The 14,713-nt window shown below is 59.1% G+C and overlaps 1 protein-coding gene across 1 annotated transcript in view; it reads right to left on the reverse strand.

Moving 5' to 3' along the window:
- The window catches only part of LOC103092531 (mucin-16-like), a 178,052-nt gene extending 164,542 nt beyond the window's left edge, over positions 1-13,510 (reverse strand). Inside the window, exons 1-5 of the mRNA XM_056820976.1 lie at positions 10,597-13,510; positions 9,887-10,003; positions 5,414-8,356; positions 4,716-4,832; positions 241-3,183 (exon numbers count right to left, since the gene is read on the reverse strand). Coding sequence (XP_056676954.1) covers positions 241-3,183; positions 4,716-4,832; positions 5,414-8,356; positions 9,887-10,003; positions 10,597-13,510 — 9,034 coding nt within the window. The remainder of the gene's footprint in view (positions 1-240; positions 3,184-4,715; positions 4,833-5,413; positions 8,357-9,886; positions 10,004-10,596) is intronic.
- Positions 13,511-14,713: the final 1,203 nt, after the last annotated feature.

The raw sequence follows: 14,713 nt of genomic DNA on the forward strand, positions 1-14,713 counted from the left end.
CACGGCTCACCAATGCACAGAAACACGGACTCTGAGAGGCAAGCCCGAGGCCAAGGGGTGCCTCCTGCTAAACAGACTTCCCTTCTTCCTACCTCACGGCACAAATGACTCACACACACTCACACTCACACACACACACACACACACTCACACACACACACACACACACACACACACACACACACACACACACACACACACAAATGGGCCTCCATAGAGGAAAAAAGGGTTCTTGCTTACTTGTGAACTGGGATGAAGTGGAAGGAGCAGGGCCTGAGCCAGAGGCTGTACCAGCTGGGCCAGGGATGTCTGCTGTCAGTGTGGACCAGGACGGGGAAGGGCCAGATGCCCACAGAGTCTCCGTGGCAACTGAAACTGGCACAAATGCCCCGCTTGCTTCTGTGTTCTGCTCTGACCCAGAGAAAGGGGCCATCCCAGGAGAAGAGGGGCTGGTCCGGGACGAGGACGGCGTGAACACAGGAGGGGAGTGTGGGCTGAGGCTCGACAGCACATGGAGTTTTCCCGGGGAACCTGTCTCTGGCGAAAGGAGAGACGCAGAGCTGGTGGCCTCAGTCGCCAGGGGGTCCGGAAGGCTGGCAATGCTGGTGTCTGGTGCTATCGGTTGGCTGCCCACAGAGCTGGATGAAGGTGTCTCTGAGCCAGCACCTGTGCTCACGGGCACTGTGCTCTCTGTCCGGGCAGGGCCGAAGGTCAGGCCGGGCCTTGGTGTTGCTGCCGGGCCTGTACGCCAAGGGCTTGTGGGCTCCGGGGTAGATCCTGGAGCCCCTGTTCCCGTAACCCTGTTCCCGCCAGTCAAGAGTGGAAGTCTGGTGCCCAGGGAGGCAGCGGACCCGGAGCCAATCTCCTCTGTGCTGGGCACTGACGAGGTGGCAACAACACTCTCTGAACTCACGGTGGGCCCAGAGGCTGAGACATCCGACATGCGCTTGGTGGCGCTCGGAAAGGAGCCTCCTTTGTCCTCCGATGTCGACTGGGAGAAACCGGGGGAAGGGCTGGCCCCCGGGCCCCAGGAAAGGGGAGAAGCAGAACTGGCTTCCACAACTGCGAGAGGTGAGGATGGCGACTCGGTGCCAGGCATGGTTGGCAGCTCAGTCCCTGGAGGAGGACTGGATGGGCCACCAGATGCTGTGAACCCTGTGGAGGCGTCAGTACCCAAAACAACAGGCAGGGTAAGCTCCGGAGACACAGAGCTCCTGCCCGTGCCTGCTGAGTCCTTCCAGGAGGCTGTGATCGAGTCTCCCAAGCTGGGAATGGGCCCTGGACTCAATGCCCCTGGAGGGCCACCTCCTGTCACAGTCCTTGTGGCCTCTGCCGATGTGCCATACGCTGGTGCAGTGGCCGACGAGAGAAGGTCTGTGGTCTGCGAGTCCATCGGCAATGCCCCGCTGCCAGCTCGAGTCACCCCCAAAGAGGAGCTCACATCTGGAGGAGAGGAAGAGGCGGCTCCAGTGCCAGAGTCGGAGGATGTTGGCTCTGGGGACCAGGCTGAGGTCAGGGAGCCAGCGGAGCCAATCCCTCCTCCCGGACTTGGGTGGCCAGGATGCTGAGCAGAGGTGGCAGAGGGAGGGAGCGTGTCTGTGACCATGCTGCTGGCAGCCAGGCTTGGCCCCTCGGTCTCTGGCACAGCTGAAACCTTGTCCAGAGCCACGGTGCTGCTCCCTGAGGACGCTTCTGGACTGGCTGCAGGGAGAGTCCACAGCCAATTGAGGCCTGTGCTTAAGGCACTCAGGGCCTCAGCTGGGGTAGAAAGCCATGGCACAGCTGCATTTTCACCAGGGACAGTCCCTGAGACAGGAGAAGGGGACGACTCAGCTACCGTCACCGGCTCCGGCTGGGATGACGTCTCGGCTCTGGCACTGATCACGGGAACGCTGGAGCCATGGCTTGAGGGGCTGTCCACAGGAAAGGCAGTGGTGGAACTCCCAGGGGGCAGCGTGATCTCTCCAACCGCCATCTCTGCAGACACTGAGGAACTCTCTGAGTGCATGCTGCTCTCTGAGCCTCGAGGGCTGCCTGCTGAGACTGACCCAGCCAGGAGGATGCTGGGAGATGTCCCATCGGGCCTGCTCTGCGTGTCAGTCGTCGCCAGGAAGCCTTCACGAGAAGCCAGGAGGCTGGTCCCCTCCGTGGCATACGGGGTCCTCGTTGTGCCAGGAGCTGAAGAGACCACAGCGCTGCTCCACGGCTCGGTCATGGCCACAGGTGTCCGGGTGCCCGTGGAACCAGAGGGCCCTAGCCCAGGAGGAGGACCGCCCTTCTGCTGGCTCGTGCTGGGAGAAGCAAAGGGGCTGCTTGTCTCGGTCCACAAAGTCTCCAGGGTCCTCCTAGAACTAGGGCTCCCTCCTGGGGCCATGGCGGTTCCTAGAGGGCCCGTGGAAACAGGGAAGGCAGTGGGCGCATCCACTGGCCCTGGGCTGGCTCCCAGGGAAGGGGCAGCCGTGGCTGTCTCTGCCTCCTCGGTACTGGAGATCTGACTCCGGGGAGGGGTGGTCAGACCAACCGAGCTGGCCGGCATCCCTGTCTGGGCCTCTGACTCCTCGGGGATGGTGGAAGCCACTGTCTGTGTGCCCTGGGAAAGGGAGGTCGCGCCGGGGACTCTGCTAGTGGAGCCCGAGTCAGAAGGAGACAGAACAAGGGGGGTGCTGATGCCTTTCCCTGAAGAAGGGATCTCGGTATGGAAGGAGCCACCTGGACCCCTTTCAGGAGGCCTGGTGGTGTCATGCTCCCACATCGCTGCTGTGGCGGCAGCCGAGGTGGCCGTGGGCAAAAAGGAGGAAACGGTCCTTCGAGGGCTGCTGTCTAAGGGGACGCTGGAGCCTGCCATGCCCTCAGACTCAAAGGCTGTGGCAGCAGGAGGGAGAGAGCCAGGGCCCACAGACCCTCCTGCAGTGGGATGGCCTCCCACAGCAGACACGCTTGGCGGGGATGTCTCTCCAGCCTGGCCACCTGGTGCCGAGCCCACAAAGAGACTGGCAGTCTGAGCAGACTCTGAGCCCGCAGGTGTGTCTGTGGAGAGGATGGGTCCCGGGGTCCTGAAAGGGGCATTTCCCAAGGTCGATGCAGCCCCGGGGAGGCTAGTGGGCTCCGTGTCCTCTCTGCTCCAAGGGGATGGATTCCTGCTCCCTGCTGCCATTGGGCTCACGCTGGAAACTCCTGTGTAGTCTGAAAGAGGTGATTGGTTGGGACACATCGGGCAATCTAGCGGGCTACGGGGCTGAGATCCTGGGCCTTGACCCCATCTCCTCTCTGCAGGGCTCCTTCCTGCTCTTCCCTAATATTCCTCATCCCGAGCTCAACTAGCTTACTCTCCCTCCCCTCACTCACCGTGGACAACTCCTCCTCCAGAGCAAGCCTTCTCCTTCCTCAACATGTTCTGCCACACCACACGGGGACAAACATGCTTTGCTGGGAGAGTTGTCAAGTAATATACAATCACTGTGCAGGGCCATTTGGAATTATGCCCAAAGGCCTTGCAACCCCTGAGTGCCCTTTCATCCAGCAATACCACCACTGAGTTTGGACCCCAATGAGATCATCAGGAAAAACAGAGCTACAAAAACACCTTAGGCACGCTCTCTGTGGTGGCGGGCCCAAAGGTGGAAAATGAGGGACTGAGGCCTCATGCCCCATTGGGGAAGGGCTCAACACGTTGTGCTCTATGAGGGAGGCGGAATACTGTTGGGCTGTAAGGCATGAGGATCTCGAGCATCTCACGAGGAACTGGAAGGACTTGAGTCAACTGGGGCAGACCGAAATGAGCAGAAACAAGAGAACTTTGTACACAGGGAGGCAGACACTATGGAACTATCCAATGTAATGGATGCGGCTACCAGGAGCAATGCAAAAAGCCAGGACACTCCTGAAGACGTAGGAGAAAGAATGCAACCCACATTGAGGGGAAAACCTACGAGTAGAATGGCAAAAGGAACGCGTATGGCTTATCGCTCATCACTTGTACAGCTGGGTGTATGGCTGGGAGTCTGTCTGGCTTTGCAAAGCTTGCTCGAGAGAAAAAAGGAACAATATGGGAAAAGGTATCAAATGGTACCATTTCTTCAGCCCAGTGGAATTGCTTGTTGCCTCTGGCAGGGGAGACGGAGCAGGGAAGGGAAAGAAAAGGAATCATGTGAAGATGGAAACGTATTTGGAAAACAGATAAATAAAAATATAAAAGGAAAAGCTCTGGGCCACAGACGTGGAGTCAGAGCTCACCTCTGCTGCTGAAATGCACTACTGTGAGATTGGGAGTCTAGCAGAGGGCTTTTCCCGACCCCTCTTCCATATGCTCTCAGTGGCTTCTCAGCGCCACACAGCGCATCCCCAAATGCCCTCTTGGATGAGCCTCGGCTGGCGGGCAGACAGATGATACCTACTTGGCGCTGGGCACCAACCTAAAATGGTGGATCCTACACGTGCCATGGACAAAGCTTGTCCGTGTCCAGCTCCAAAGGAAGAGAGTCTGCGCTTCAAACCTCAAAGGGACAGACATGGAGGGAAAGACTTCAAAGGGAGACCCCAAGCAAGCCAGAATGGAAATGTTCCCAGAAAGGGCAAAATCCTAAGCCGGGTCCGCAGGACCCAAGAATAGCCCAACACATATCCACCACATGGAGAGGCCCCAAGAGCAGGCGATACAAACCAAGCACAGAGAAGGCTTCTCCAGCACAATAAGCAGACGGCAGACTCCTACTGACCTGAAGTGCTGACACTGGTGGAGGCCCCCAGGGCCTCACTGGCTGCAGATGTGGCGATGGCTTCATGGGAGGTTAGGTCTGCAGGGGGGCTGCTGGCACCTAGGCTCTCACTGATGCCTTCAAAAAAGGGGAGGCGGTCAATCCCTCACGCAGGACACATGGATGGAACATTTACCGCCCCACAGCAGAAAGCCCTCTCACACACGAAACAGCAGGAGATGCCCTAAGGTCTCACGGGGGTTCCTCCACACAGACCATCCGGAGGTCTTTTCTCACGCCAAACCCTCCCCGTGCAGCACAGCCCCTTCCCCACTGCGATGCCCACTCGCCAGAGCCCATATGTATGCATCACAGCTGAAGCTCTGGACCACAAAGAGGACAGGAAGGGCCATTTCAGCCCCGAGCATGACATGGCTACCACCGAGGACAGTGGAGGGCAACTAGAGGGACCGCCACAACACACGGCTCACCAATGCACAGAAACACGGACTCTGAGAGGCAAGCCCGACGGCAAGGGGTGCCTCCTGCTAAACAGACTTCCCTTCTTCCTACCTCACGGCACAAATGACTCACACACACTCACACTCACACACACACACACTCTCACACACACACACACTCACACACACACACACACACACACACACACACACACACACAAATGGGCCTCCAGAGAGCAAAAAAGGGTTCTTGCTTACTTGTGAACTGGGATGAAGTGGAAGGAGCAGGGCCTGAGCCAGAGGCTGTACCAGCTGGGCCAGGGATGTCTGCTGTCAGTGTGGACCAGGACGGGGAAGGGCCAGATGCCCACAGAGTCTCCGTGGCAACTGAAACTGGCACAAATGCCCCGCTTGCTTCTGTGTTCTGCTCTGACCCAGAGAAAGGGGCCATCCCAGGAGAAGAGGGGCTGGTCCGGGACGAGGACGGCGTGAACACAGGAGGGGAGTGTGGGCTGAGGCTCGACAGCACATGGAGTTTTCCCGGGGAACCTGTCTCTGGCGAAAGGAGAGACGCAGAGCTGGTGGCCTCAGTCGCCAGGGGGTCCGGAAGGCTGGCAATGCTGGTGTCTGGTGCTATCGGTTGGCTGCCCACAGAGCTGGATGAAGGTGTCTCTGAGCCAGCACCTGTGCTCACGGGCACTGTGCTCTCTGTCCGGGCAGGGCCGAAGGTCAGGCCGGGCATTGGTGTTGCTGCCGGGCCTGTACGCCAAGGGCTTGTGGGCTCCGGGGTAGAGCCTGGAGCCCCTGTTCCCGTAACCCTGTTCCCGCCAGTCAAGAGTGGAAGTCTGGTGCCCAGGGAGGCAGCGGACCCGGAGCCAATCTCCTCTGTGCTGGGCACTGACGAGGTGGCAACAACACTCTCTGAACTCACGGTGGGTCCAGAGGCTGAGACATCCGACGTGCGCTCGGTGGCGCTCGGAAAGGAGCCTCCTTTGTCCTCCGATGTCGACTGGGAGAAACCGGGGGAAGGGCTGGCCCCCGGGCCCCAGGAAAGGGGAGAAGCAGAACTGGCGTCCACAACTGCGAGAGGTGAGGATGGCGACTCGGTGCGAGGCATGGTTGGCAGCTCAGTCCCTGGAGGAGGACTGGATGGGCCACCAGATGCTGTGAACCCTGTGGAGGCGTCAGTACCCAAAACAACAGGCAGGGTAAGCTCCGGAGACACAGAGCTCCTGCCCGTGCCTGCTGAGTCCTTCCAGGAGGCTGTGATCGAGTCTCCCAAGCTGGGAATGGGCCCTGGACTCAATGCCCCTGGAGGGCCACCTCCTGTCACAGTCCTTGTGGCCTCTGCCGATGTGCCATACGCTGGTGCAGTGGCCGACGAGAGAAGGTCTGTGGTCTGCGAGTCCATCGGCAATGCCCCGCTGCCAGCTCGAGTCACCCCCAAAGAGGAGCTCACATCTGGAGGAGAGGAAGAGGCGGCTCCAGTGCCAGAGTCGGAGGATGCTGGCTCTGGGGACCAGGCTGAGGTCAGGGAGCCAGCGGAGCCAATCCCTCCTCCCGGACTTGGGTGGCCAGGATGCTGAGCAGAGGTGGCAGAGGGAGGGAGCGTGTCTGTGACCATGCTGCTGGCAGCCAGGCTTGGCCCCTCGGTCTCTGGCACAGCTGAAACCTTGTCCAGAGCCACGGTGCTGCTCCCTGAGGACGCTTCTGGACTGGCTGCAGGGAGAGTCCACAGCCAATTGAGGCCTGTGCTTAAGGCACTCAGGGCCTCAGCTGGGGTAGAAAGCCATGGCACAGCTGCATTTTCACCAGGGGCAGTCCCTGAGACAGGAGAAGGGGACGACTCAGCTACCGTCACCGGCTCCGGCTGGGATGACGTCTCGGCTCTGGCACTGATCACTGGAACGCTGGAGCCATGGCTTGAGGGGCTGTCCACAGGAAAGGCAGTGGTGGAACTCCCAGGGGGCAGCGTGATCTCTCCAACCGCCATCTCTGCAGACACTGAGGAACTCTCTGAGTGCATGCTGCTCTCTGAGCCTCGAGGGCTGCCTGCTGAGACTGACCCAGCCACGAGGATGCTGGGAGATGTCCCATCGGGCCTGCTCTGCGGGTCAGTCGTCGCCAGGAAGCCTTCACGAGAAGCCAGGAGGCTGGTCCCCTCCGTGGCATACAGGGTCCTCGTTGTGCCAGGAGCTGAAGAGACCACAGCGCTGCTCCACGGCTCGGTCATGGCCACAGGTGTCCGGGTGCCCGTGGAACCAGAGGGCCCTAGCCCAGGAGGAGGACCGCCCTTCTGCTGGCTCGTGCTGGGAGAAGCAAAGGGGCTGCTTGTCTCGGTCCACAAAGTCTCCAGGGTCCTCCGAGAACTAGGGCTCCCTCCTGGGGCCATGGTGGTTCCTAGAGGGCCCGTGGAAACAGGGAAGGCAGTGGGCGCATCCACTGGCCCTGGGCTGGCTCCCAGGGAAGGGGCAGCCGTGGCTGTCTCTGCCTCCTCAGTACTGGAGTTCTGACTCCGGGGAGGGGTGGTCAGACCAACCGAGCTGGCCGGCATCCCTGTCTGGGCCTCTGACTCCTCGGGGATGGTGGAAGCCACTGTCTGTGTGCCCTGGGAAAGGGAGGTCGCGCCGGGGACTCTGCTAGTGGAGCCCGAGTCAGAAGGAGACAGAGCAAGGGGGGTGCTGATGCCTTTCCCTGAAGAAGGGATCTCGGTATGGAAGGAGCCACCTGGACCCCTTTCAGGAGGCCTGGTGGTGTCCTGCTCCCACATCGCTGCTGTGGCGGCAGCCGAGGTGGCCGTGGGCAAAAAGGAGGAAACGGTCCTTCGAGGGCTGCTGTCTAAGGGGACGCTGGAGCCTGCCATGCCCTCAGACTCAAAGGCTGTGGCAGTAGGAGGGAGAGAGCCAGGGCCCACAGACCCTCCTGCAGTGGGATGGCCTCCCACAGCAGACACGCTTGGCGGGGGTGTCTCTCCAGCCTGGCCACCTGGTGCCGAGCCCACAAAGAGACTGGCAGTCTGAGCAGACTCTGAGCCCGCAGGTGTGTCTGTGGAGAGGATGGGTCCCGGGGTCCTGAAAGGGGCATTTCCCAAGGTCGATGCAGCCCCGGGGAGGCTAGTGGGCTCCGTGTCCTCTCTGCTCCAAGGGGATGGATTCCTGCTCCCTGCTGCCATTGGGCTCACGCTGGAAACTCCTGTGTAGTCTGAAAGAGGTGATTGGTTGGGACACATCGGGCAATCTAGCGGGCTACGGGGCTGAGATCCTGGGCCTTCACCCCATCTCCTCTCTGCAGGGCTCCTTCCTGCTCTTCCCTAATATTGCTCATCCCGAGCTCAACTAGCTTACTCTCCCTCCCCTCACTCACCGTGGACACTCCTCCTCCAGAGCAAGCCTTCTCCTTCCTCAACATGTTCTGCCACACCACACGGGGACAAACATGCTTTGCTGGGAGAGTTGTCAAGTAATATACAATCACTGTGCAGGGCCATTTGGAATTATGCCCAAAGGCCTTGCAACCCCTGAGTGCCCTTTCATCCAGCAATACCACCACTGAGTTTGGACCCCAATGAGATCATCAGGAAAAACAGAGCTACAAAAACACCTTAGGCACGCTCTCTGTGGTGGCGGGCCCAAAGGTGGAAAATGAGGGACTGAGGCCTCATGCCCCATTGGGGAAGGGCTCAACACGTTGTGCTCTATGAGGGAGGCGGAATACTGTTGGGCTGTAAGGCATGAGGATCTCGAGCATCTCACGAGGAACTGGAAGGACTTCAGTCCTGGGGCAGACCGAAATGAGCAGAAACAAGAGAACTTTGTACACAGGGAGGCAGACACTATGGAACTATCCAATGTAATGGATGCGGCTACCAGGAGCAATGCAAAAAGCCAGGACACTCCTGAAGACGTAGGAGAAAGAATGCAACCCACATTGAGGGGAAAACCTACGAGTAGAATGGCAAAAGGAACACGTATGGCTTATCGCTCATCACTTCTACAGCTGGGTGTATGGCTGGCAGTCTGTCTGGCTTTGCAAAGCTTGCTCGAGAGAAAAAAGGAACAATATGGGAAAAGGTATCAAATGGTACCATTTCTTCAGCCCAGTGGAATTGCTTGTTGGCTCTGGCAGGGGAGACGGAGCAGGGAAGGGAAAGAAAAGGAATCATGTGAAGATGGAAACGTATTTGGAAAACAGATAAATAAAAATATAAAAGGAAAAGCTCTGGGCCACGGACGTGGAGTCAGAGCTCACCTCTGTTGCTGAAATGCACTACTGTGAGATTGGGAGTCTAGCAGAGGGCTTTTCCCGACCCCTCTTCCATATGCTCTCAGTGGCTTCTCAGCGCCACACAGCGCATCCCCAAATGCCCTCTTGGATGAGCCTCGGCTGGCGGGCAGACAGATGATACCTACTTGGCGCTGGGCACCAACCTAAAATGGTGGATCCTACACATGCCATGGACAAAGCTTGTCCGTGTCCAGCTCCAAAGGAAGAGAGTCTGCGCTTCAAACCTCAAAGGGACAGACATGGAGGGAAAGACTTCAAAGGGAGACCCCAAGCAAGCCAGAATGGAAATGTTCCCAGAAAGGGCAAAATCCTAAGCCGGGTCCGCAGGACCCAAGAATAGCCCAACACATATCCACCACATGGAGAGGCCCCAAGAGCAGGCGATACAAACCAAGCACAGATGAAGGCTTCTCCAGCACAATAAGCAGACGGCAGACTCCTACTGACCTGAAGTGCTGACACTGGTGGAGGCCCCCAGGGCCTCACTGGCTGCAGATGTGGCGATGGCTTCATGGGAGGTTAGGTCTGCAGGGGGGCTGCTGGCACCTAGGCTCTCACTGATGCCTTCAAAAAAGGGGAGGCGGTCAATCCCTCACGCAGGACACATGGATGGAACATTTACCGCCCCACAGCAGAGAGCCCTCTCACACACAAAAGCAGGAGATGCCCTAAGGTCTCACGGGGGTTCCTCCACACAGACCATCCGGAGGTCTTTTCTCACGCCAAACCCTCCCCGTGCAGCACAGCCCCTTCCCCACTGCGATGCCCACTCGCCAGAGCCCATATACATGCATCACAGCTGAAGCTCTGGACCACAAAGAGGACAGGAAGGGCCATTTCAGCCCCGAGCATGACATGGCTACCACCGAGGACAGTGGAGGGCAACTAGAGGGACTGCCACAACACACGGCTCACCAATGCACAGAAACACGGACTCTGAGAGGCAAGCCCGACGGCAAGGGGTGCCTCCTGCTAAACAGACTTCCCTTCTTCCTACCTCACGGCACAAATGACTCACACACACTCACACTCACACACACACACACTCACACACACACACTCTCACACACACACACACACACACACACACACACACACACACACACACACACACACACAAATGGGCCTCCAGAGAGCAAAAAAGGGTTCTTGCTTACTTGTGAACTGGGATGAAGTGGAAGGAGCAGGGCCTGAGCCAGAGGCTGTACCAGCTGGGCCAGGGATGTCTGCTGTCAGTGTGGACCAGGACGGGGAAGGGCCAGATGCCCACAGAGTCTCCGTGGCAACTGAAACTGGCACAAATGCCCCGCTTGCTTCTGTGTTCTGCTCTGACCCAGAGAAAGGGGCCATCCCAGGAGAAGAGGGGCTGGTCCGGGACGAGGACGGTGTGAACACAGGAGGGGAGTGTGGGCTGAGGCTCGACAGCACATGGAGTTTTCCCGGGGAACCTGTCTCTGGCGAAAGGAGAGACGCAGAGCTGGTGGCCTCAGTCGCCAGGGGGTCCGGAAGGCTGGCAATGCTGGTGTCTGGTGCTATCGGTTGGCTGCCCACAGAGCTGGATGAAGGTGTCTCTGAGCCAGCACCTGTGCTCACGGGCACTGTGCTCTCTGTCCGGGCAGGGCCGAAGGTCAGGCCGGGCCTTGGTGTTGCTGCCGGGCCTGTACGCCAAGGGCTTGTGGGCTCCGGGGTAGAGCCTGGAGCCCCTGTTCCCGTAACCCTGTTCCCGCCAGTCAAGAGTGGAAGTCTGGTGCCCAGGGAGGCAGCGGACCCGGAGCCAATCTCCTCTGTGCTGGGCACTGACGAGGTGGCAACAACACTCTCTGAACTCACGGTGGGCCCAGAGGCTGAGACATCCGACGTGCGCTTGGTGGCGCTCGGAAAGGAGCCTCCTTTGTCCTCCGATGTCGACTGGGAGAAACCGGGGGAAGGGCTGGCCCCCGGGCCCCAGGAAAGGGGAGAAGCAGAACTGGCTTCCACAACTGCAAGAGGTGAGGATGGCGACTCGGTGCCAGGCATGGTTGGCAGCTCAGTCCCTGGAGGAGGACTGGATGGGCCACCAGATGCTGTGAACCCTGTGGAGGCGTCAGTACCCAAAACAACAGGCAGGGTAAGCTCCGGAGACACAGAGCTCCTGCCCGTGCCTGCTGAGTCCTTCCAGGAGGCTGTGATCGAGTCTCCCAAGCTGGGAATGGGCCCTGGACTCAATACCCCTGGAGGGCCACCTCCTGTCACAGTCCTTGTGGCCTCTGCTGATGTGCCATACGCTGGTGCAGTGGCCGACGAGAGAAGGTCTGTGGTCTGCGAGTCCATCGGCAATGCCCCGCTGCCAGCTCGAGTCACCCCCAAAGAGGAGCTCACATCTGGAGGAGAGGAAGAGGCGGCTCCAGTGCCAGAGTCGGAGGATGCTGGCTCTGGGGACCAGGCTGAGGTCAGGGAGCCAGCGGAGCCAATCCCTCCTCCCGGACTTGGGTGGCCAGGATGCTGAGCAGAGGTGGCAGAGGGAGGGAGCGTGTCTGTGACCATGCTGCTGGCAGCCAGGCTTGGCCCCTCGGTCTCTGGCACAGCTGAAACCTTGTCCAGAGCCACGGTGCTGCTCCCTGAGGACGCTTCTGGACTGGCTGCAGGGAGAGTCCACAGCCAATTGAGGCCTGTGCTTAAGGCACTCAGGGCCTCAGCTGGGGTAGAAAGCCATGGCACAGCTGCATTTTCACCAGGGGCAGTCCCTGAGACAGGAGAAGGGGCCGACTCAGCTACCGTCACCGGCTCCGGCTGGGATGACGTCTCGGCTCTGGCACTGATCACGGGAACGCTGGGGCCATGGCTTGAGGGGCTGTCCACAGGAAAGGCAGTGGTGGAACTCCCCGGGGGCAGCGTGATCTCTCCAACCGCCATCTCTGCAGACACTGAGGAACTCTCTGAGTGCATGCTGCTCTCTGAGCCTCGAGGGCTGCCTGCTGAGACTGACCCAGCCAGGAGGATGCTGGGAGATGTCCCATCGGGCCTGCTCTGCGTGTCAGTCGTCGCCAGGAAGCCTTCACGAGAAGCCAGGAGGCTGGTCCCCTCCGTGGCATACGGGGTCCTCGTTGTGCCAGGAGCTGAAGAGACCACAGCGCTGCTCCTCGGCTCAGTCATGCCCACAGGTGTCCGGGTGCTCGTGGAGCCAGAGGGCCCTAGCCCAGGAGGAGGACCGCCCTTCTGCTGGCTCGTGCTGGGAGAAGCAAAGGGGCTGCTTGTCTCGGTCCACAAAGTCTCCAGGGTCCTCCTAGAACTAGGGCTCCCTCCTGGGGCCATGGCGGTTCCTAGAGGGCCCGTGGAAACAGGGAAAGCAGTGGGTGCATCCACTGGCCCTGGGCTGGCTCCCAGGGAAGGGGCAGCCGTGGCTGTCTCTGCCTCCTCGGTACTGGAGATCTGACTCCGGGGAGGGGTGGTCAGACCAACCGAGCTGGCCGGCATCCCTGTCTGGGCCTCTGACTCCTCAGGGATGGTGGAAGCCACTGTCTGTGTGCCCTGGGAAAGGGAGGTCGCGCCGGGGACTCTGCTAGTGGAGCCCGAGTCAGAAGGAGACAGAGCAAGGAGGGTGCTGATGCCTTTCCCTGAAGAAGGGATCTCGGTATGGAAGGAGCCACCTGGACCCCTTTCAGGAGGCCTGGTGGTGTCATGCTCCCACATCGCTGCTGTGGCGGCAGCCGAGGTGGCCGTGGGCAAAAAGGAGGAAACGGTCCTTCGAGGGCTGCTGTCTAAGGGGACGCTGGAGCCTGCCATGCCCTCAGACTCAAAGGCTGTGGCAGCAGGAGGGAGAGAGCCAGGGCCCACAGACCCTCCTGCAGTGGGATGGCCTCCCACAGCAGACACGCTTGGCGGGGGTGTCTCTCCAGCCTGGCCACCTGGTGCCGAGCCCACAAAGAGACTGGCAGTCTGAGCAGACTCTGAGCCCGCAGGTGTGTCTGTGGAGAGGATGGGTCCCGGGGTCCTGAAAGGGGCATTTCCCAAGGTCGATGCAGCCCCAGGGAGGCTAGTGGGCTCCGTGTCCTCTCTGCTCCAAGGGGATGGATTCCTGCTCCCTGCTGCCATTGGGCTCACGCTGGAGACTCCTGTGTAGTCTGAAAGAGGTGATTGGTTGGGACACATCGGGCAATCTAGCGGGCTACGGGGCTGAGATCCTGGGCCTTCACCCCATCTCCTCTCTGCAGGGCTCCTTCCTGCTCTTCCCTAATATTCCTCATCCCGAGCTCAACTAGCTTACTCTCCCTCCCCTCACTCACCGTGGACAACTCCTCCTCCAGAGCAAGCCTTCTCCTTCCTCAACATGTTCTGCCACACCACACTGGGACAAACATGCTTTGCTGGGAGAGTTGTCAAGTAATATACAATCACTGTGCAGGGCCATTTGGAATTATGCCCAAAGGCCTTGCAACCCCTGAGTGCCCTTTCATCCAGCAATACCACCACTGAGTTTGGACCCCAATGAGATCATCATGAAAAACAGAGCTACAAAAACACCTTAGGCACGCTCTCTGTGGTGGCGGGCCCAAAGGTGGAAAATGAGGGACTGAGGCCTCATTCCCCATTGGGGAAGGGCTCAACACGTTGTGCTCTATGAGGGAGGCGGAATACTGTTGGGCTGTAAGGCATGAGGATCTCGAGAATCTCACGAGGAACTGGAAGGACTTCAGTCAACTGGGGCAGACCGAAATGAGCAGAAACAAGAGAACTTTGTACACAGGGAGGCAGACACTATGGAACTATCCAATGTAATGGATGTGGCTACCAGGAGCAATGCAAAGAGCCAGGACACTCCTGAAGACGTAGGAGAAAGAATGCAACCCACATTGAGGGGAAAACCTACGAGTAGAATGGCAAAAGGAACACGTATGGCTTATCGCTCATCACTTGTACAGCTGGGTGTATGGCTGGGAGTCTGTCTGGCTTTGCAAAGCTTGCTCGAGAGAAAAAAGGAACAATATGGGAAAAGGTATCAAATGGTACCATTTCTTCAGCCCAGTGGAATTGCTTGTTGGCTCTGGCAGGGGAGACGGAGCAGGGAAGGGAAAGAAAAGGAATCATGTGAAGATGGAAACGTATTTGGAAAACAGATAAATAAAAATATAAAAGGAAAAGCTCTGGGCCACGGACGTGGAGTCAGAGCTCACCTCTGCTGCTGAAATGCACTACTGTGAGATTGGGAGTCTAGCAGAGGGCTTTTCCCGACCCCTCTTCCATATGCTCTCAGTGGCTTCTCAGCGCCACACAGCGCATCCCCAAATGCCCTCTTGG

The sequence above is a fragment of the Monodelphis domestica genome, chromosome 3 (assembly GCF_027887165.1).
Source record: "Monodelphis domestica isolate mMonDom1 chromosome 3, mMonDom1.pri, whole genome shotgun sequence".
NCBI classification, from domain to species: domain Eukaryota; kingdom Metazoa; phylum Chordata; class Mammalia; order Didelphimorphia; family Didelphidae; genus Monodelphis; species Monodelphis domestica.